Source organism: Manihot esculenta, chromosome 5, assembly GCF_001659605.2.
Source record: "Manihot esculenta cultivar AM560-2 chromosome 5, M.esculenta_v8, whole genome shotgun sequence".
NCBI classification, from domain to species: domain Eukaryota; kingdom Viridiplantae; phylum Streptophyta; class Magnoliopsida; order Malpighiales; family Euphorbiaceae; genus Manihot; species Manihot esculenta.
This window is the reverse complement of record NC_035165.2, coordinates 3,398,605-3,420,719: the sequence shown is the minus strand read 5'-3', so window position 1 is coordinate 3,420,719 and position 22,115 is coordinate 3,398,605. Positions and strand designations below refer to the sequence as shown.

General features: G+C 31.2%; 3 protein-coding genes across 7 annotated transcripts; 1 reads left to right on the top strand and 2 right to left on the bottom strand.

The window, feature by feature from the left end:
• The first annotated feature begins 3,560 nt into the window (after positions 1–3,560).
• On the top strand, positions 3,561–5,568 carry LOC110615729 (gibberellin 20 oxidase 2). Its single transcript, XM_021757781.2, has 3 exons — positions 3,561–4,278; positions 4,386–4,707; positions 4,924–5,568. Exons 1-3 carry the CDS (start codon positions 3,725–3,727, stop codon positions 5,182–5,184), a joined length of 1,137 nt encoding a protein of 378 aa, XP_021613473.1. The 5' UTR covers positions 3,561–3,724; the 3' UTR covers positions 5,185–5,568.
• A 5,325-nt stretch (positions 5,569–10,893) lies between these two features.
• On the bottom strand, positions 10,894–15,964 carry LOC110615728 (polygalacturonate 4-alpha-galacturonosyltransferase). 5 transcript variants are annotated; one of them, XM_043956832.1, is made up of 11 exons: positions 15,639–15,964; positions 15,393–15,563; positions 14,352–14,386; positions 14,185–14,244; positions 13,935–14,069; positions 13,734–13,800; positions 13,567–13,652; positions 13,094–13,428; positions 12,604–12,961; positions 11,852–12,439; positions 10,894–11,552 (listed from the first exon to the last, which is right to left on the bottom strand). In XM_043956832.1, the coding sequence occupies exons 2-11, from the start codon at positions 15,547–15,549 to the stop codon at positions 11,277–11,279; spliced, it is 2,097 nt and encodes a 698-aa protein (XP_043812767.1). In that variant the 5' UTR covers positions 15,550–15,563; positions 15,639–15,964; the 3' UTR covers positions 10,894–11,276. The 5 variants fall into 5 exon arrangements, with proteins under 5 accessions (XP_043812767.1, XP_021613470.1, XP_043812769.1 ...); XM_021757778.2 differs by having other exon boundaries at positions 13,606–13,652; XM_043956834.1 differs by having other exon boundaries at positions 13,737–13,800.
• Positions 15,965–17,144: 1,180 nt separating this feature from the next.
• On the bottom strand, positions 17,145–20,682 carry LOC110614904 (histone deacetylase complex subunit SAP18). The gene is made up of 6 exons (XM_021756593.2): positions 20,422–20,682; positions 20,030–20,062; positions 18,170–18,280; positions 17,795–17,890; positions 17,476–17,547; positions 17,145–17,385 (listed from the first exon to the last, which is right to left on the bottom strand). Exons 1-6 carry the CDS (start codon positions 20,518–20,520, stop codon positions 17,353–17,355), a joined length of 444 nt encoding a protein of 147 aa, XP_021612285.1. The 5' UTR covers positions 20,521–20,682; the 3' UTR covers positions 17,145–17,352.
• Positions 20,683–22,115: the final 1,433 nt, after the last annotated feature.

Below are 22,115 nucleotides of genomic sequence, written 5' to 3'. Positions count from 1 at the left end.
CTAAATTTGTGATAGTGAAAAATTGAACTCAACATTAATTCCACCCATTTCAGATAATATCATTAAAAAAGTAATATATTTATTTTTAAATTTTAAAAATATTTCATATTTTATTATATTATTTAAAATAGTAATCAATAGTAATTCTACCCTTCAAGACCAAAAATTGTCTAATCACTTGGGTCTGTTGCTTACTGAAAGGAATATTATATACTTCTTCTATTAACCTTCCCAAGTACAATGCACGTCTTCTTGATATTTTTAGTAAATTTTTTCAAATAGTTAAGCATCACATTCTTGTTTCAAGAATTGCATTTTCCCCTTAACATGGACAATCTACCTATTAATTAATTAATCTTCAATTAAATAATTAAGTGTAAACTTTTTTTTTTTTTTGAAATTTACTATGAATTTTATTTCATGATATTAAAACTCATAATTGGGAGATCATAGGAAGTAGAATTCTGAATTTTGTGTATGAAGCAATCAAAGGGTATCTAAACTAAATAAGTATGAAACAGTCTGATCTGAACTTATTCAAATAATTTTTAAATTTATTTTTTATTTGATTCAAAATAGTTAATTTAAATTATTTTATAATTTCGTGCTAGCTATTTATACAATTCGAAATTGCCGTAATCTGTCGATGCGAGACGATTTTTCACAAGTAGACAAGTGGCCGTTATATTTAGTCCTGTTAAATTTGCGACGTTCTCGTTGCAACTGAATCGAATACGATTATTAAATCAAGAACGAATCATTAGATATTGTGGTTCGCTAGTATTTCGAGCGGCTCTATCTCATCTCACACGGTTAAGTTTTTCTCGCAGATTCACTAACTCCACACAGTTTGTTTGACCCAAACTCTGATACTAATTAAAACAGTCTGATCAAACTGACTTAAATAACTTTTGAACTCAATTCTTACCTGATTCAAAATGGTTAATCTAAATTATTTAGTAGTTTCATGCTAATTATTATATAATTTAGAACTGCTGTAATTTGCCGACGTGAGCAGAAAGTTACCGTTACAAAGTAGACCACAAGAATATACAAATTCATTATTGATATATAAATTATATGCAAATTGCATTGATTGAAATCTCATACAATTCTAAATTACTTTTTCTTTTTATTTTAGAAAAAAAAAGCTATATTCATGGAGGGAATATATATTATCCATCACCATGTATTCGATGAAACAACAATATATAATGATAAAAAGAAAGCTAAGTGAAGTGTATGATTTGGTCCATCTAACTTGTATCTTTATCAACCAGAAATGGTGGGAATTTAATCCGAATCCAACCAACACAACCTTCTTTCTCATGGCTTCTTTTCTTTTCTTTTCTTTTCAATTTTCACATGCATAATTTTTTTTTATTTAATAATCCCAAGATATATAGTGATCAGGGGAAAGTAAAGGCATGTACATAAAAAAATATATTATGTAACTTTCTATTTTAAATTTTACGTACAGAAAAAAAAAGAAGAAAAGATTTTATAGTTATTTTAGTAAAAAAGAGTTGGGAAATGGATGAATTATATTATTTTTTTTATTAGACCAAATCAGACCAGTGAATTTTAATAATTAGCTGTAGTGGGTAGTTTGAGAAAACAGACATAGATCTTTATGACAAAAAATTTAGAGCAGATGCTAAATGGGATATGTCTATGTAAGAAATGACAATACTATTGAATGCAGATGAAAGGTATTTGTCTACCATGATATTTGTGTCATCTTCTATATATCAACCACAATAATATTGATGTTGTGCAGGGTTAATGTGTACCAAATTCATGGAAAAATATATTATGAAAAATGTAAAATATTAAAAATATAAGAAATTTACCGTAATTCAATTGTAAGGTCCATATTCAAATAAAATAAATAAAAAATTTTACTATAATTGAAAAAAATCTCAAAATTCTCAAAACCTTAACACAATATATTTTTTGAAGTTTTGGAAAAAAAATATAATTATTTATAAATTTCGATCGCAATTTAAATCTTTTTAGATTGAATCACAATTCTAATTCAAAGCCACATAAATAATAAAAAAGAAAACTATTGCTATTTTTAAAATTAACACTTTTTTTTTCTAGAATTGCTCTTGAATTATTTTTGGTTCGTTGAAAAAAACGTATAGTTGAGTATTTATTGATTTACTGCACTTTATCACTACATTTGAGTTTAATGATCGATATTTTAACAATGAGTGTAAAATTATTATTTTAATATTATTAAATTAATTAAAAAATTTTTATAAATAAAATTTAATTTTTCATTATATATAATAATATATAATTTCAGTATTTGTGGCATAATTACTGCCTTAATTTCATTATGTAGTGGCGTATAATTTAGATTAAAAAACATTTTTCTATAAATAAAATATAATTTGACAATTTTATTAAAGATTATAGTGATTAATCTAGGCTTACCAGTATTCGATTCAAATTGAATAAATTGACCGAACCGAATTAATTTTAAAATTCGATTTGGTTTTTAATTCAATTCTGTTCGGTTTGATTTTTAATTTTAAAAATTTCAATTATTTCGATTCGGTTTGATTTTAATAAAAAAAATCGAAAAAACAGAACCGAACCAATTAGTGATAATAATATGTTATTTTCAATAATATAGAGAAATTAAATTATATTAAAATTAAAATATTTTAATTAAATTTTAAAATATTAAAAATAAAGTGTAAAAAATAAAAAAAATTATTAAAAATCAAAACTGATCAAATCGAATCGAATCAAACCGGTTCGGTTCGATTCGATTTCTGATCAAAATTAGTTCAATTTGATTTTCATAAATACTAAAATTTTAATTTTCAATTTATTTGGTTTGGTTCAATTTTGAATCAAACCGACCGAATGCTCACTCTTAAATTAATCCATTTACTGGTCTAATAATCAAGTATTTGTTTTTATGATAGAAATAACTCAAAATATAATTAGAAAATGAAAAAAAAATTTCAATCACGTCCGGAATACTATTGCTAGTTCGAACAACCGTATGAATTACGCTAGTGCTAGTTCGAACAACCGCATGAGTTACGCTATTAGCAGACGTATAAATAAAATTAATAAAAATAAAAATTATTTTTGAAATAAAAAATTTATTATAAAAAAATAAAATTAATAAAAATAAAAATTATCTCTGAAATAAAAAATTTATTATAAAAAATAAAATTACTAAATGATGAAAAATTCAGAATAAAACTAATATATCATAAAATTAATAATAATAAAACTAACAAAAAAATAATAAAACTAATGGATAAATATATCATAAAATTAAAGTTTTCAAATAAAAGAATTATTTAAAAAAAAATCAATTGGAGAATGGTAGATTAATCTGGAATTGTAAATCATATTAAAAAAAAATATAATTAATATGATTATAATATTTATGAATGAGATTTATAAATTTTGATAATAAGATTGATTAACAGCATAGGTGGGACTAAAAGGATACGAGTAACAAGGACAAAGTATGAGACCAGCAAATAGCCACTAGCCAGCATATGAGAAGAATGACGCAACAGTGAAAACAATAAGATTCCAATATTTTTTGTTCACCCACCTCCCCAGTGAACGGCTTTGGCTTTTCTCTTCTCTCCCTCTCCACTTCTTATTAAACTCTCTCTTTCCCTCTCATTAACCAAATTTCTTCTTCTTCCCATCTCCTATATTTACCTATATATTGCATTCCATGTCAATTGATCTCTGCACTTCAAACATGGCAATGCATCTTCCTCCCTACCCAACAACTCAACTACAACAAGACCCTTTTGTTTTTGACGCCTCCATTCTTCAACACCAATCCAACATACCCTCTCAGTTCATTTGGCCTGACGATGAGAAACCTTGCCTTGAGTCCCCGGAGCTTGTAATTCCTCCTATTGACTTGAGAGGCTTCCTCTCTGGAGACCTTTCAGCTGTCTCAAAAGCTTCTCAGCTCATTAATGAGGCATGCAAGAAACATGGATTCTTTCTGGTTGTTAATCATGGAGTTGATTCAGAGCTTATAGCTAGAGCTCATGAGTACATGGATATGTTCTTTGGCATGCCATTAGCAGAGAAGCAAAGAGCTCAGAGAAAGATAGGAGACCACTGTGGATATGCAAGTAGCTTCACTGGAAGGTTCTCCTCTAAACTTCCATGGAAAGAAACACTTTCTTTTCGATATTCTGATGATAATAAGTTCTCCAACATTGTCCAAGAATATTTCTTGAAGGTGATGGGAGAAGAATTCAGACAATTTGGGTAAGAACAGAGTACCATTTTATTCCAAACTAACACTCTGCGCAAATTTCACTTGTTTTTTTTTTTTTATTCACAAGGCTTTTTATTTTCTTCTCCCTTTTCAATAGGAAGGTGTACCAAGAATACTGTCAAGCCATGAACACTCTATCCCTTGGGATCATGGAGCTTTTGGGATTCAGTCTAGGAGTTGGCCGAGAATTCTTCAGACAATTTTTTGAAGGAAATGATTCCATAATGAGATTAAATCACTATCCTCCCTGCCAAAAACCTGATTTAACTCTCGGTACTGGGCCTCACTGTGACCCCACCTCCTTAACAATCCTTCATCAGGATGAAGTTGGTGGCCTCCAAGTGTTCGTCGATGAAAAATGGTATTTCGTTCGTCCGGATCCAAAAGCTTTTGTTGTCAATATCGGCGACACATTCATGGTAAGATCACCACTATATCTGCATCAATTTTGTCATAGCAAGGTGAAGGTCTAGACTTCGAACCCCATGACCCACCTGACCTGAGATTATCATCCTGAGGTTTGCGAGGTGTTATAACCGAGCAGTCGTAGTCACTACAACATCTCTCTTTCTCTCTTTTCTTTTTCATACATGCTTTAAAAAGGGTGTTAATTGAAGAATGTTGTGGTGTTTCAGGCTCTATCAAATGGCATTTTCAAGAGTTGCTTGCACAGAGCAGTGGTAAATAATAGAACAGTAAGGAAATCACTTGCTTTCTTTTTATGTCCAAACATGGACAAAGTGGTGAAGCCACCAAACACCTTGGTCAACTCCAACAATCCAAGGATGTACCCAGATTTCACATGGTCAAACCTGCTAGAATTCACTCAGAAACATTACAGGGCCGACATGAAAACCCTAGATGTCTTCACTAGCTGGCTGCAACAGAACAGCTGAAGCTGAGAGGGGCATTGGTGAATGAAAGTGAAAGTCAGGTTCAAAGGGGTAGAGAATGGTATCAGCTAGCTAGTGAGTGAACTGATGCTGGGTCTCAAGGAAAAAGGCAACAGAAACACCAAAAAATAGGCCAGCTGGTCTGTGATTAGGTGTTAGTGTTGGAGAGAATCATATAAATAAAAGAGGCAAATTGTAGGAATAAAGAGTTAAATGGGCTCCATAGCTTCTTTTTCATTTTATTCCATTTTAAAATTTAGAAAATAAGGATTCTATGTACTTTTGTCTTTGGCCTCTCTTAGATTCTGATTGCCTCGACCATCATTCTGTTTTCTGCATGTAAGAATGTCTTTGTTTATTAGATTAAATTCTGCCCAAAGATCTCTCATATATGCTTTTTTTTTTTTCCTCCAAAGATAATTATATTAATTAGTCGTACAAAAAAAGGTAAAATTGATCAGTGCACAAAACTCACATACCACGCAATGGAAGTTGGCATGAACAAATCGAATACTTTAAAATATGGATATTTAAAGAAAAATATTCTAAATTATTAGGGTTTAATGCTTATATATATGATATTTTTATCATCAGAACTATATAAGAGATGCGATATATTCTTGACTTCTTCTTTTACCTCTCTAGTTCTACCTTTGAAACTGCGTAATAGCTGATGATATATATAATTATAAGTGGCCTGAAAGATTATAATATCATCTTCTTATCAGAGCTGTCGTGTTTGGTTCTCTTCCACTTCTATTTTCCCTTTATATATGCAAATCAAGTGAGGTCAGCTAAGCTAACAACGTTATGGAGGAAGCAATAATTGAGAGGGAAAAAAAAAAGAAAAAACTTTTTGCTAAATAATTGAGATTGTCATGAACCCACATAGGAATGGGAGAAATATATCATATAAAATAACAACAGTATTCTTTACAAATCCATATTAATTTGGTCGTCCAGATTTACAGAGATATGCCAACTATGAGGATTTTAAAAAAATGCAAAAGAAAACAAGAATATATATCTTTCCTAATGCAAGTAGGTCTCATGCAGAAGAGGAGCTGTAAACTGCACAACGTAACAATATGTTAACGAGTATAAAATGGTAGTTAGGTTGCTCTGCCTAATTTACAAATATAGCAATTTAGACAGCTACTTTCTTTGTATTTGGGGAGTCATGTGTGCCCTAGACTCTTATTTTTGCATACAACCTTTTTTGTATAAGCAAATTCTACGTCGAGCTCCCATATTGCTGGACTATTTTACAGTATAGCTATAGCCATTCATAGGTCTTTCTCTTGCATGTGCTTTATTATTATTTATGTCTATAGTAGGCCATCTTTTTTCTCTTTTTTAAAGGGGCGATTCTTACTATTTTAAAATTTTATTTTTTGGACCTATATTATTATAAAACTTATTAATTGATCCATTAATTTTTAAAAATATATTAAAACGCCTTTTTAATATTTTAAAAATTTAAAAGTTAACCTTTGATTAATTTTAACAGTTAATTACTATTAAAAAAAATATAAAATACTCTCAAATATGGCAATCAATATATATTTTATAAATATGAAAATTAAATAATGAATTTTTTTAAACTATAAAAATAAATAATAAAATTAATAAATTAATTAATTAATAGACATTCTAAAATGTAGGATACATTTTTAATATAATTTTTAAAATCAAAGAATTAATGAATGACTTTTTTTATATTATATAAATTAAATAATAATTTTTTAAATTATTTTTTTGACAACATCCAGAAGAGTTGGGTTGAAAGGGTCAAGGCTATGGCTCTAGACCCTAAACTGGATTAGTTTGGCGGTTTACATGATTTTAGTTTCAATTTAAATCTGATTCAAAGAATTTGACTCTTAAAGATTTTAAATTTTGGTCAGCTAGAAAATCATGTATAAAATAATTTCTCAAATTAAAATAGAATCAGTTGAATTCCAACCAACTCATCACTAAATGCATATACAAAAAAGATAACATGCACCGTAAGCATTGAAAATAGTGTGTTCTCTCAAATACGTGTGTGTCATGTTTCATGTCTATAGAGAATGAAAGTTGTGTATTTATATAGAGGGTATGTGTGTTGTAGCACTCAATAATCTGCTCAAAGAAACCTCTCATCATTTCCATGCTGAAGATTAGAAAACAGTATGTATAAACTCTATATAAAATCAACTGTTCTTAAGAATCCACTAATCAATCAGCGGAGTTCTTTCGCTAATTTCCATCACCACGCAATACATGATGTGGAGTGGATCAACATCACACCATTTTTTAACACAAATGTGATTTTTGTTGCTCTAACAAACCTAGGATCTTACGACAATTAAGTCTTGTCCATGAGAAGAGCCCTCCAAATTCAAACCCGTCCGTTGTTGGATTAACATCATGAATATCTCTCTCTCACACTTATTAAGGTTCATATTTGTTCTATTGTTTCCATTTCCTTTTTTCTCCCTCATTTTTAGCCAGAAGATACTGTCTAACACACTATAATAATTTCCAATGCAATTTGGAGAAAATAGTTCTTTTAAAATATATATTTCGTGGCTAATATATTTTTAAAAATTCCCTAACAAGAGGAAGGGAACGCCATAACTGTAGATATACACAACAAACCGCTTAAGAACTCCCGTTAGGTACGGATCCATTCCGACTGGTTTGATCCTCTAGGCCAAAGTCGTCTACGAGCTGGTGACTATGGCAAAGCTCACCTTTACAAGTATAATGAAAATGGCTGTTAGAGATCTGTTTGTTTTTCAGGTACTGAGGCAAAGACCTACAATATAACATGCTAATATAAAATCTACCCAATTGAAAGACCACAAAATCTTTGGAGGAGAACAAGTAGCAGGAGTCCATAGGCCTCAACCACCCATCAACATACAATTTTGAATAACCATGCGTAGAAATTTAAATAAATGAACTTCTGTAAAATATAAATATAAAGATTTTAAGGCTTTGTTCATACAAAATATTTTTTATTTTATTTTTTATATTTAGAGTACTAAAAAAATTTAATTAATAAAAAATATTTTTTAATTTAAAAAAAATATAAAATTATTTTAAAAAAATAACTTCATTTAAAAAAAATCATTTTTCATGCTTACGATCTCTACATATAAATTTATTAATAAATTTTATTTTTTAAATTAAAATTAAATGAGGCAAAATAAATTATTTCATTGAAAAATATTTTTTATATAAAATATTTTCTAAATTATTTATCGCAAACAAAGTCTAAATGTCACAACTAATTACCAATTTTATGAAAATAGTTTGAAAATGATGAAAACAAACAAGTAATTATTCATAAAATATTTTAAATATGTGGAATATTTCTAATGATAAATTTAAAGGGTAAATTATAATTTATTTAATATCTGATTTTTAATATAATTAATAAATAAATTCCTATATTTTTAGGATTGAACACTTACATTTTTATATAATCAATTTATTCAAATTAAAAGTTTTTAGTCTATAATTTCATTAGTCAACAAATTTAAAGGAGAATAAACATTTCAAATATCTAAAATATCCTAATAAATACTTTAATTCTTTCTAATATAGGTGAAAATTTTTATACTGTATAAATTATATTTTAATTCTTAAATTTTAGTGTAATTGACAGATCAATTTTTATATTTTTAAAACTAAATCCTTAAATATCTTTATATTTATAAATCCGTCTAAAATTATAATTTTTTCATCCATTTAATATTAGTTTAAAACTAGTGTATGGTCAAATTTTTTCTGAAAAATAATTTTTTTTTAGAGTATTCTTTATAAAAGTTTATTATTTATTTAAAAATTAAATAGTATCACTTAAAAATAGCTAAAATTGTAAATATTTTCTAAAAGTTTTGAAATTTTAAATATTGAAGTATTTTAATAAATGAAAATTGAACAACAAAAGTGTTAAAAAATTAATTAAATAAGATATTATAGATAAGAGTTAATGGAACTTAAGTGTTTTTTTAAATAAAAAATGAATGATCAAAATATTTAAATTATAATAGATAAGGACAGACTGGTTATAGAAGAATTTAAGTGTGCAATTTTCAAAATATAAGAATTGATTCATTAATTATGTTAAAATTCAATAACTCACGTATAGTTTATTTATTTAAAAATAATAATAAAGATATTTTCACACTTGAACTGTTAAAAATAATAGAGAAATCTCTAACTTATTCGTATAGATTATAAAGAAATTTAAATATTTAATTTTAAAAATATAGAGGTAGATCTCAATTCAAAAATTAAAATATAATTTATCCAAATCTAAACATATAGATAAATTTGCTTTAATGTAAATCAGAGCGGTTAGAATTCCTTTAGATACAAGGGAACTAAATAAATGGGACACTTGTTCTGTTTTGCAGAACTGCATGATGCATTGATAACAACCTAATTCTAGCAAGATGCTAATAGAAATTGTGCACCAGTCAAAGCCATAAATTAAAAACATCTTGTGATTGGATGACTGCAATAGAAGTATTATATAAGCCAAAAATAAATAAATAAATAAAGTTACATTAGCCAGTTGATGAATAATTTCTGTCGAGCATCATCTTGCCACTGCGCATTTCAAGGAAATGAAAAACGGTATTCTCAACCTCAAGCAAGAAGGTGAGAGTAAGAAGAAAAGGAGTAGATTATAATTTACCAAATGAATCTATAAAAAGGATCTGCCACAAATCCTGCTCCAGAATCGATCAATACACATACAGAAACAAATAAAAAGGATGATCGCTTTTCACCGAGTCTTCCTACTAAAAGTAGGGAGCACATGATTCCGCCTAACTAGCAGGTTAAATAATAATAATAATAATAATAATAGATCGATGATAGATGTAAGCCTATAAATTTGGACTTATCTAGAAAGGAATTCTCGAGACAGACCAATTGCATGAACACTAATCTGACCAAAATATCAAAGCTTTTTTCACCACGACAAATCCGTACATGTATGGTTTGGAGAGAATTCAATTCAGTGCCTTTTGGTGGGGTATCAGTCATGAAGATAATGGGGAGCAGCGATGATGACGATGATGATAACTTTGATAGTGCAAACAAGATGAAACGATTAAAAGCAGGTTTTGGGTAGTGGACCAATGAAAAAAGGGCGCCTATGCAAGATACGGGAATAGAATAAAACCACATATCTCAACTTTTACAAATTTTTTCGTAATTGATAATATCAGGCATGTATCCTTGAACAAATCTCCGATGCCCTGGTTGCTTTTTCTCCTCTTCTGGTCCTGGATCTCCACCAATAAGATTCACAGGTTTCAACCAAATAGTAGAAGGAAAAATAGTTACCTTATCGGGCATCTAGTTTTATTCTTGCATTACCGCAGGTCGAAGAGCAAAATAGAAATAAATAGATGCTATATGGCAGCCTGTTTCACTCCACTCATTCATATCGTATCCAGATTTTTTTTCTCACTGTATACAGAAGATTTATTGATCAGCAACAATGGTGGCAATAATATTTGTTGTCCTAACCTTTTTTTTCCATTGGACTCCAACTAAAACTCAAAACTCAATATCTCCTAGACTGGAGAAACTCTTTTAACTATTATGCAAATGAAGAAAGGAAATGTAGTTTCCATTTTCATTTCAACTTATTAGCCAAAAAAATCTCACCCTTCGGGCCGCATGATTTAGAAGTTGTAAATGTGTAGGAAGGCAGAAATTCCATGATATTATAGATCATTGTCAAAAGAATACATAACATTCACATTTATATGAAGTTTAATATCCCTGTCCAAAATTGAACGTGGCTATGAAGAAATAAAAGAAGGAAACAGAAAGGGGGGGGGGGGAGAACTGCATAGTATGGTTTTTACAGGTCAACAATGCATAAAATCTATCACCTAGTTCAAATGGATGATTAGCGAAAACAAATTTAATGAATTACAAAGAAGAATAAACAATGTGGGTAAGAAGGAATAGCAGCACAGAAAATTCAGCTGCATTCCTTCTCATGTGCTTAATCAACTGACCTTTAAATTTGCAGACAGTGAGAGGAAGACCATTTGAGTTGTATCTTAGTTGCATTCTCATTCATTTAGATTGCAGCTGCGAAGGTAAGGATGATCGTACTTGATGTACTTGGTCCAGTATGACCGGTACTTTGTCATTGCTATCTCCAACCATGGCTTCATGTTGCCATTGTAGTGGATCACTGCTGCATTTTCAATCTCTGACCGATCACCGCTTGGATTGTAACCCAAACCAAGAACATGCCATGACTTCTCAAGTGGATGAGTCAGACCATAAAATGTAATAAGGCCTGGAGGCAACGTTCCGAGCTTCCAAAGTACCCTATCTTCATTCTAACATACAACAATGGTAAAAAAAAGTTAGAACATAAGGGGATCATACTTGCTTTTTGGCTGCTAAAACAGAGAAATACAAGTTTACCTCTAATAGATTGTAATAGCAACAAAAAAAGAATTGTACATAGGGTCAATTCTACAATTCACAGGAGTAAACATCATATGGATGAGTCTATATCACCAATTTAAGACCTAAAATACCAATTTAATTAAAGCAGCACTAAAAGTGTGATATTAGGATGCGACTATATCAAAAGAGACATAATAGGAACTTTAATTCAGTTTCAAGAACTCACCATGTTTTGCCACTTATGATATATTCCAGTGATATCCCTCTTTTTCCATTCCTTAAGATCAAAAATATTCATCCCATATGCCCACCCACAAGCATTTGGATCAAAGTTTCTTGCAATATGAGGATTTGTGAAGTTTAGGTACTTATCAAACCGGTGGAAGCTTTCACCACAGGTTTCCACTGCCCCGTTGACTTTTCCATTCAGATTAACTGACCATAATCCAGTTAAATCTTTCTGAACGACAATGTCATCATCAAGAAACAGGATCTTATCTAACTTGGGATAGACCTGTGGAAGGTAGAACCTCAGGTGGTTCAGCATTGAAAGATACTTTGGGTTCCGATACTTCAGGTTTGAAGAACCAGATGAAAGAGAAGTTGGATGATTTGCCTTGAAGTAATACTCTTTCATAGCAGCAGACTCAAGCTGCCGTAAAACTGGACAATAGGATGAGTTAAGCCACTTGAATTCATCAACATTTTCAACATGTATAGTGGCTTTTCCAGGAGGGTTCAATAGAAACCACATATTCATAGCTCCAAAGTTAAGCTTATCAGTAACAAGATGGAACACATGCTTGGAAGGATCCTGCAGGTTTTAAGCAACAATTAAAATTACATATGAACATCAGAAAAGAGTGAAGCGTAAGTGTTTGAACTCAGATCTCCCTTCAGAAAAACAGATGTGAGAATTGTTTTTCTAATATATAATTTGCTATGGAACAACACTTATATCACAGACTCAGAAATTACCTTGGCATTCATGATGGTTGAGTTGACAACTACTGATGCAGCCAAGACATTGTCAGAGAAGAGGGCATAATGATAAAGATCAGGATTTTCCAAATTCTCACTTCTTGGGAAATTTCTCTTCTCAGGAGGAAGTAGATAGTATTCTATTGTTAGGCGCATAGACAAGCAATGGATTCCATTGGGAACTGTTTTTGCAGCTAACTGACTCAGGAAAGTGCTCTGTTTTTTTAAGCTCCTAACTTGCTCATCTGCTGTCTGAAGCATCGCTCTGAGCTTTCCAGTGATCAACTTGCAGTCATACAATGGCTCTCTCGCTTTTGACAGAACTTGGCCCATGGCTTTGATTTTCTCAGGTGCACTAAACATTAATCATGTGCATGTTAAACTTTGGGAGGGGAAAAAGCCACAAAGACTGACAGTAAGCATGAAAAGGGGGAAGTACGCAGATGATAGAACACAATTATGGATAGTGACATCCAAATTGTCCTACCTGTGATGCAGATCAGAATCAGCTGTTGCCTCTCCAAGGGCACGCTGACTCTCCTTGAGCCGGATCTGTAGTTCACGGTGCAAGTCAAGCTTGTCCTTCATCTTTGCAATGCTGATATATACCCTTGCCATTATCATCTGATCCCGCATTAAGCGTACTGTTGCATCAGAGTTCTCATTCTCATTTTCTTTCCGCCATATACTGTATTTGCCCAGAACTGCAGTGTCAACTGATTTAGTCCGCTCAATGGCTGAATTTTCAAGCTTTAAAATTGCTTCATTATCTTGCCGCACCAAGTCAGATGCACGCTTTTCCCGCATTTTTTCTTTCAATCTCTGCATAATCTCTCAAAATATGAAAAAATATAATTCAGATTTTAAACATGGGAAAATGCAACAAGTTGAAAATCCATAAATAATTTCCTAGTTGAACTCTATGTAGGCCTTAAGACACATGCAAGACTGCAGAATAACCTGAGAAACTGCTATACTGCACAAAAAGATGACACATACCCTTCGAGCTAGTTTAGCAGGCGTGTACAGAAATTGAGAAGAATTATCTACAAGGAGAAAAAAAATTAGAACCAGATCAAAATGAAATTCAGAATCATTTGCAAATAGTCAATTGACAAAAATACTACTACCAGAGACATCATCCACTTTGTCCCTTGGTGCTCCTTGCTTAGCAACTGTTTCGGTCTTTTGCAGCTATAATGATGATAACCCAAAACCATCAAAAACAAGAAATGGAATGATATGAACTTTACATAAAAGAACATGGTCTGGAAGATATAGGAGGTTGTAAACAGATTCACGCTAGAGCATGATATACTTATCCTCACCTCAGAAGTAGTAGTATTCTTGACCATTGTCTCTACTCCTATAACTTTCCATGAGGCTGACAAATTGTTTTTTCTGAAAGAATCAAGGCTTAAAGGCCCCAGATCTGCTCTACTGGCTGTGATTACATCAATGACCTAAAAGATGGTTTATTTGGTAGGTCATATGAATAAACTATGAAAAGCACAACCAGTTCAACGAATTAACAAATATAGACTTCTCACAAGCAAATTATCTCTAACTTGCACTTACTTCTTTAGAGAGAAGGGATTTAACATGATGCAAGGCCAGCTGTTCTCTCCAATCTAAGTCCTGTACCACTCAACCAACTTTCTTTTTTACAATGAGTACAGAGTAAAACAGGTACAACCTGCTATCTAAGAGTAAACAACTATAAGATTACAGTTTGAAGAAATTACCCCCTTGTTAGAAATTACTCGAGTATTACTTTGATCTGCACAGGCAATAATAATCACTTTAATGACAGGACTCAAATACACAGCAAAGAAATCAGCAATATGAAAGAACATTCAGGCATACTCCCCCGAATTACAAGATAACTAAAATAAATCAGATCAATTTAATTTAAGTTCTACAGGTGCAATAACAATTGCAAATCAAAAACAAGTTGGAGATTAAATAAAATAGCAAATCAAACATATTAAACACCATAAATGTTCATTAGAGAGAGAGTTAGGCATTTAAATGCATGTCTGATAAAAGGACGGTTAAAAGGATGAGCATGAGGCAGATTCAAATGCCTGCTCCCAGACCAGGAAATACAATGATAAGCAGCAGACAGAATACATAACCACATAAGTTGAGGCCTAGGCTGCCCAGTGTCCACAGCAAAACTTAAAACCGCTAAAACTTCTTTTGGGATAAAAGGCCATAGTCTAAGTGTAGAAGAATCTCATGCTCAATCCAACATCCAATATTACTTGTAGAAAGGATATTAAACTGATTGACCACTGACTTCAACGCTTTTTTTAACTTTGCCAAAATAATTTTCGGCCCACAATTGTTGGAAGTCTGCAGGCACCTTCTTTCTCCATATCTTCTCTCCCTTTTCTCTAAACAGAAAAGTATTGAAAGTCCCCTATGCACTCGCACCCCATTCCACGTTTTGCCAATCATTTTAATCGAAAATTCTTGAATGAACAAAATAAAACTCTTTCAAGTAGCGGTGTAGGTGTATTTGCTTATCTACAAGGGATATATTTTATCCTCACAAGCAGCTAGAACAATAATCAAAACAAAATAATTGTAATTCAACGCAACGAAACAAACTGAAACAACTGCTTGTGGAGTTCACTTTTAGTTTTTTTGGCCAATATTGCCTGATTAGAACGTTAAAAGAATGCGCAACTATAAATAGTTCAACTGGCAAAAGAAATGAGATCTGGAAAATACATATTAAAATGTTGAAATGAATCAGTGAAGTGGCTTAGAGAGCTAACCAATGGAAGTACTTGTATATAGACCTCGGCCAACAAAGAAAATCAACGGCGCCAGAACAGAGAAGAAAATGAAAAATGCAATGCGCAATCGAGATCCACAGCCTCCGCCTCGGTTCCTGTGGATGCCGGACCCGGATAATCCCCGCTTCGACGCCATTGCCTATCAAAAACCTAAAATGACGATCAAATCAAAACCTAAAACTTATATAACAGAGAGGGAGATAGAAGAATGGAAATGAGAATTACAAGAGGAATTGAGACGAGATCTAGCGAAAGCCCATCGTTAAGAAACAGATAAGGAGAGAAACGAAAGAGGAAACAGAGAGAGAAGAAAACGTGTAAATGCAGGGAAATGCAAAAAGAAAGTAAAAGAGTTATGATTAAAGCCGATTTTTGGATGAAGGTTTCTTTTGTAAAAACAAGAGATCGTTAGATTAGTATTAGTAACAGGCCATCTTCACTTTCGGATTTTGCTCCTCACTGATGTGAATTGTGATAAATTGACGATGAGAATGAGATCACTCTTTCCCCGCGTGATTACCGGTTTGTTTGTTTTTTTTTTTTTTTTTTTTTTTTTAATGTTTTTTCGCCTATAAAAAAGTATACACAAAGAGAAGAGAGAACCAACTGAAACGATGTCGTTTTCATTGCAATCTTTGAGGATCAACCCTCCAGCTAAACAATACCTGCCCCCCATTTATCTATTTTCTTTAATTAACTCTCTGCATACATTAACAATAAAAAGAGGGTAAATGGTGTTCTTTGCCGACAGGTATTGTAAAATGGACAACAAGAGATAACAGGTTGCATTCTTTACCATCATCAACAGGCTATATAAAGATTTTCTAATCTGCATTAAATATAATTGAAGTTGTTCAACCTTTTTTTTTATTATTTTTTATTTTAGATGAAGTTAAATTTTGATTAGAAAATTTGTTCTAAATGAAATAAACAAATAATTTTTTTATTTTATAACAATTTTAATCAGTTTTCACATAGTAAAACTTTTCAAATGACTAAAAATAATAAATATATATTTGTAAACTAAATTAATTTTATTAAATAAATAAATGATAAGAAAAAAAAAAAAAAAAAAAAAAAAGCAATTTCATTTTGTAACCTACTAAGGCAACATCATACTAACCCTCAGTTGTTTTTCTGTTTTCTGAAATAATCATATGAGTCTGATGGGTGGAGGCATTACGATTACCCAAGTGTCAGAGACCGTCACATCCGACGTAACTTCACAGGTGAACCTTTTTTTTATGGCCGAAACTAATGTTATTAGTTATTATATATAGAATTATCGGTCATCATCATTGTTAAAAAAATAAATAAATAAATAAATAAGCAGAACACATCCTAATGGCCCCATGGCCACAAAATGTACAAAACATGCTCTTCAAATTTTTAAGGAATAACGTTTTTTACCATATAACAGAAACTTTATGTGCCTACGTTAAACGACAAAACACACACTGAGAAAAAATTGAAAGGGGAAAAAGCCCACAGCAAAAACCAGACTGGATGAATTTGGGTTAAGAACTCGCATCAACTTTACAAAACTCCACGAAAGGCTCACGCTTCATGTCAAAATACAGGATGGATTTTCTGATATATTTACAAGTCACTTACCAAGAAATGAGAAGATAGAAAATAGTTTGATTAAAAAATTCTCAATTTGTCTTCGAAAGAAGTAGATATTGAATTCTGGGGCGATACCGAAAGAAAAGATAAAAAAAAAAAAAAAAATACTAAAATGGAAAACACCACTACCTATTTACTTATACTGATTAATTGCCGTGGCTCATTCCTTTCAAATATTCTCTTAGAAATAGTACTTATCATATCAGGCATAAACTGATATCCCAAAATCATCCTAATGGTACACCGCCATCAAACTAAATACTGTTTAATTATAATAATAAATTCAAAAAAACAAAAAACAACAACAAAAACTCTACAGAATTGCAACATCCAAGTAATCTCCAATCTGCAAAAAGCAAAACGCTTGTTAGCCCCAAATCCAATATATGAATTAGGTAGAATAACACATGAAGCCAAAAAGAGGATCCTCTTTTACCTGGAAGCCAAGCTCAGCCAATGCCTTGCCATCATCTAATTTCCCATTTCTGTTAGAGTAGGTCTTTCCAACCTTTATGAAGCAATGAAGCATTCCACAATCAGATCTTTGTGCTACTAATGCCTCAACCAGCTCAGATTGCTCATAAAGTACTGTTCTAAGATTTATTTTTGCACCTAGTAGACATCCTATTTTTCTTTCTTTTATGTCCTCTCGCAGAGTTGGGAAAGTGGGAAAATTAGGGGATCCATAATTCTCACATGATAATGAATATGACTACATGTCAATGAAATTGAGGAAGCTAGGGAGAGTGACTGACCTCTCGCACCACAAAGCGACCATTTTTGTCAGGATATACAAAAGCAAAGGACAATCTTGCATCTCTTCTTGTTGCGGCTGGAGCCACCTCTTTGACCTGTCAAACGGTCAGATCAAGTATTAAGCCAAAGGACCATGACCAAAATTACATAGCACAAAGCAACTCCAAACAACCTAAAGTTGGGAATTTTCAGTTGATATGGCAAAAGAATGCAGCAAAATCAGTCAGAGTAGCCAGGTTATAGCATTCATCCATTCAGAAACAATTTTAGTGGCATTATTGAGTCTATAGAAATAATAGAAACCTCTATTCTATACTTGATATTCTCCATTAGATTTTATTTTAAAAGTGTAATGGCACATCATATCAACATACCAGATCAGTTAATTCACGAAGAGTAGCATCCTTCCATGTATAGATTTGAACCTCATCCTTGGGTTCCTTGCCTCTAACTGCAAAGTCTTCCTTGGAATGATGGCTCCCTATCTGCGATAAGTTGAACAAACCAAAGCTTCAGCTACATTTTATATAGATCTTAAAGAGTTTAATGACAATTAATCATTACAAATGCAATTGTTTCATTCAACATGACGTAATAGCTTCTAAGAACAGTTTTCACAAAAGTTACCAACTACTTAAATCAGTAGACACTCAATCATCAACGAGGACCATGACAAAGCCAAATCAAAAGTTAACTTCCCACTTCACAGCCATAGTTATTTAAAGGCTCAATACAGACTTAGACACTGAGGGGTAACAGATGTTCAATTCATCCTCTTTAAGACATACCTGTGAAGGCAAAATTTTATTATTCCTTTAACAGATGTTCCTTTCATACCCTCATACCCTTGGCAGCAAGGCACACCAACCCATAATTATTAAAGGATCATGCAGCTATTGTTATTATAGGTATGATCCGTTCATCCTCTCTAGGACTCTAACCTTATTGATTGTAGAGTGGAATAATGGAAAATTTGCCTTTCCAGGTCAAATTTTTATGGTTCCGCTATTGTAATACCAGACAAATGACATATGCCTTTGACACACAAGAATTGAAAAATACATTACAAGAAAGACATGCCTGGAAGTTATAACTACATAAACAAAATCACAATCAATTAAACATTGGTATACAAAAATTGGCGTCTACAAAAGAAACAAACTACCATGTACGTACCATCATTCCATGCTTAAATACATATGATGGCAAACATGATGAAATAGATGCATTATAATGATCATTCGTTCAACAAACAATCAATCTTAAGGAATGAGTATAAGCAAATAAATAACATTGGTCATTAGCATTTAAAAAATTCTAATGATTCTCTTTTAAAGGATTTCTATTTATAATCATCAATGAGTTGAATAACAATGCTAGTAGTGAATGTTCCTTCACATCATTGTACTGTTTAGGAGTGAGCATTCGGTTGATTGGTTCGATTCAAAACCAAACCGAATAAATCGAAAATCGAAATTTTGGTATTTATGAAAACTGAATCGATTTTGGTTAGAAATCAAACCAAATCGAACCAGTCTGATTCAGTTCAATTCTGTTCAATTTTGATCGGTTTGAATTTTTAATAAACTTTTTATTTTTTACACCTTATTTTTAGTATTTTAAAATTTAATTAAAATATTTTGATTTTGATTATAATCTAATCTCTTTATTTTATTAAAAATAATATACTATTATCACTAGTTAGTTTAGTTCGGTTTTTTCAATTTTTTTTATCAAAATCGAATTGAAATAATTGAAATTTTTGCAATTAAAAACCGAATTGAATTTTTGAATTATTTCGGTTCGGTTGATTTTTTTGGTTTGAACCGAATACTGATGCACCCTAATACTGTTCACTACTGAAGCAGACAGTGTCTCTCAACCTTATCCTTTTCAAAATGATAATGGCTCCCAAAGCCGTATCCTTTTCTTAATGATAATGGTCAGTTTTCACATGTTCAAGTTGGATATTTCCCCAAACTGAAAGGATACACGCATTACCGTCTCTTTTGGCATGAATGATTTTGCAAAAAAAGAATTCAAATGAATTCTTGCAAAATCAATTGTGATTTCATATGAAAAATTTTCAAGTTAAAAGGTTTTGAATACTTTTGTTCCAAACAAGAATTTTACAAGAAAAAGTTCAATTGAATTGAATTCTTATACAATTCTTGAAATCAAATGGAGGGTACAGGAAACAATTGTGGATGAAGAACTCAGACTATCGAACATACCTTGGTGAAAACACGAAGCAATAATGGACAAGTCTGCATTTACAATGAGATAGATAAAACAAAGAGTATTAGCATCGAAATAACGAGTTAAAGTAATTCAAAATTGACACATAGATCATGCAGGAGTGTTAACAAATTGGTAAAACACAAATGTTCTTAGTGGCCCGATGAACAAATCTAAGTTTCAGAAGAAGATATTCTTCCTCATTCATTAATCGAACCAAACTAAAACTATTAAGCCACATAACCAAAGAGCAGAACTAAAGAGAGTTAAGAGTTTGAAACCCTAGAATTAGCCGCATGCGTTCCAGAGTTTCTTATTTAGAGTAAAATAAATGAATCCCTAGACAATGGATCAAATAAGCTAGAAGAAGGGTATGCTTATGCAATACCTTTTCACGATCAACCGGCTGAAGAGGAGGACGACCTCTTGGAGGAGGGCCCAATGGCCGTCCTCCCGGTCTCTTTTGTACTTCGAACAATCCCGCCATATGTCTCCGTCGCGCAAGGAAACGCGCAGATGAAACTTTAATTTAAGAGCTGTATTGGCGAATCTGTTGATTGCCGATACTTGACACAGAGCAAGGTTGTTGCTAGTTGCTACAGTTGCATCGGCCCTACAAGTGCAAGATACTCACGAACTTGGGCTTGGCTCCTTTCCAGGACCCAAAAAGAAAAAAAATAAGGAAGATACGATCCGTTGCTATTCAGTAAGGAATTAGAGAGCAGGATTCGAACATTGTCTCATATATTTTTAGTAACCGGATTAAATCTGGCAAAAGTTTTAAAATATATTTAGCCATTTTAAATATAATATTTAATATTTTAATTAAATATTTAATAATTGAAAAATAAATTATGAAAAATTAATTTTTTAAATGGTTAATTAATTTTTTAAAATAATTATTTAAAATTAAAATATTATAGTAATTAATATTGCCGAATAGGATTCGAGTAATGAGATTTGTGAAAGAAATTAGCAATAAAAAATTTCACCGACCAGCAAAATAGTATTACATTGTTTATTAAAACCTTGTGTTAAAGGAAATTTTTTAATTTTTCTTAAGTAAATAAACCTTTGGAAATGAAGCATTATAGTGATAGGTAGTTACTAACTTCCAATAAATCAATAATGCAAACTTATTATTGTCATATGAAAAATTAATAATGGGATTTGATGTTTTGTTGATAAGGGAGGCCAATGACAGTGTGAGATGATTGTAGAGGTCAAGATACAGAGAGCTCAATCATATACAAGTTTGAAAATGTGAGCATAGGTTCATCAAATTTGGATTATAAAAAGGACAGCTTGTTAATCTCTAACAATAAGCGTTACATACATCTCTTAATTTTTTTTTTTGAAAATGTTTGGCTTCGCGCTATTAGCGCATATTATTAAAATCCATCATCAAAGCCTCATACAGAAAATTAGGAGGGCATACCCCCCAAGAAAGACCAGACATACATCTCTTAATTTAAACATACTATAATTCATAACGACAAGTTTATAATGAATTAGAAAATAGCTTGATTAATTTTTTTTAACGACAGTAAACGAGTGAAATTTTAATATTGAGTCTCTTTATTTATTGACATATTAATTATATTAAATTTTATATTTTATTTATATTAAAAAAAATAGTAATAATCTATAGTTTATAATGAATCGAATTCTATTTATTTTTTAAAAAAATGAGAGAAATACCATTAACTCAAAGCGATCAATTCTACTTAGATATTAGGATATTCGATTATAATCGTTTTGAAGGACTGCATGAATTGATTGAAGAAAAAAATTAAAATTAATTAATTAATTCCAACTAAAAAAACTGCCTCTTTTGATTGCAGTTCTTCTTCTAAATTAGCATTTCTTAACTAAGTTGCTGCTCAATTACTGCGTGCTTTTTACAATTAGAAGATACAATTTTCGGTAGTTATAGATTTTCAAATAATTAAATAATATTAGTAATAAGGATGCTAAATTAGTATTATTTTTTAAATTAAAAGAATGTGATTATTAATATTTACGTGATATTTCTTTTAAAAAAAAATATTTACATGATATTTTTTATTTTTTATTTTATAT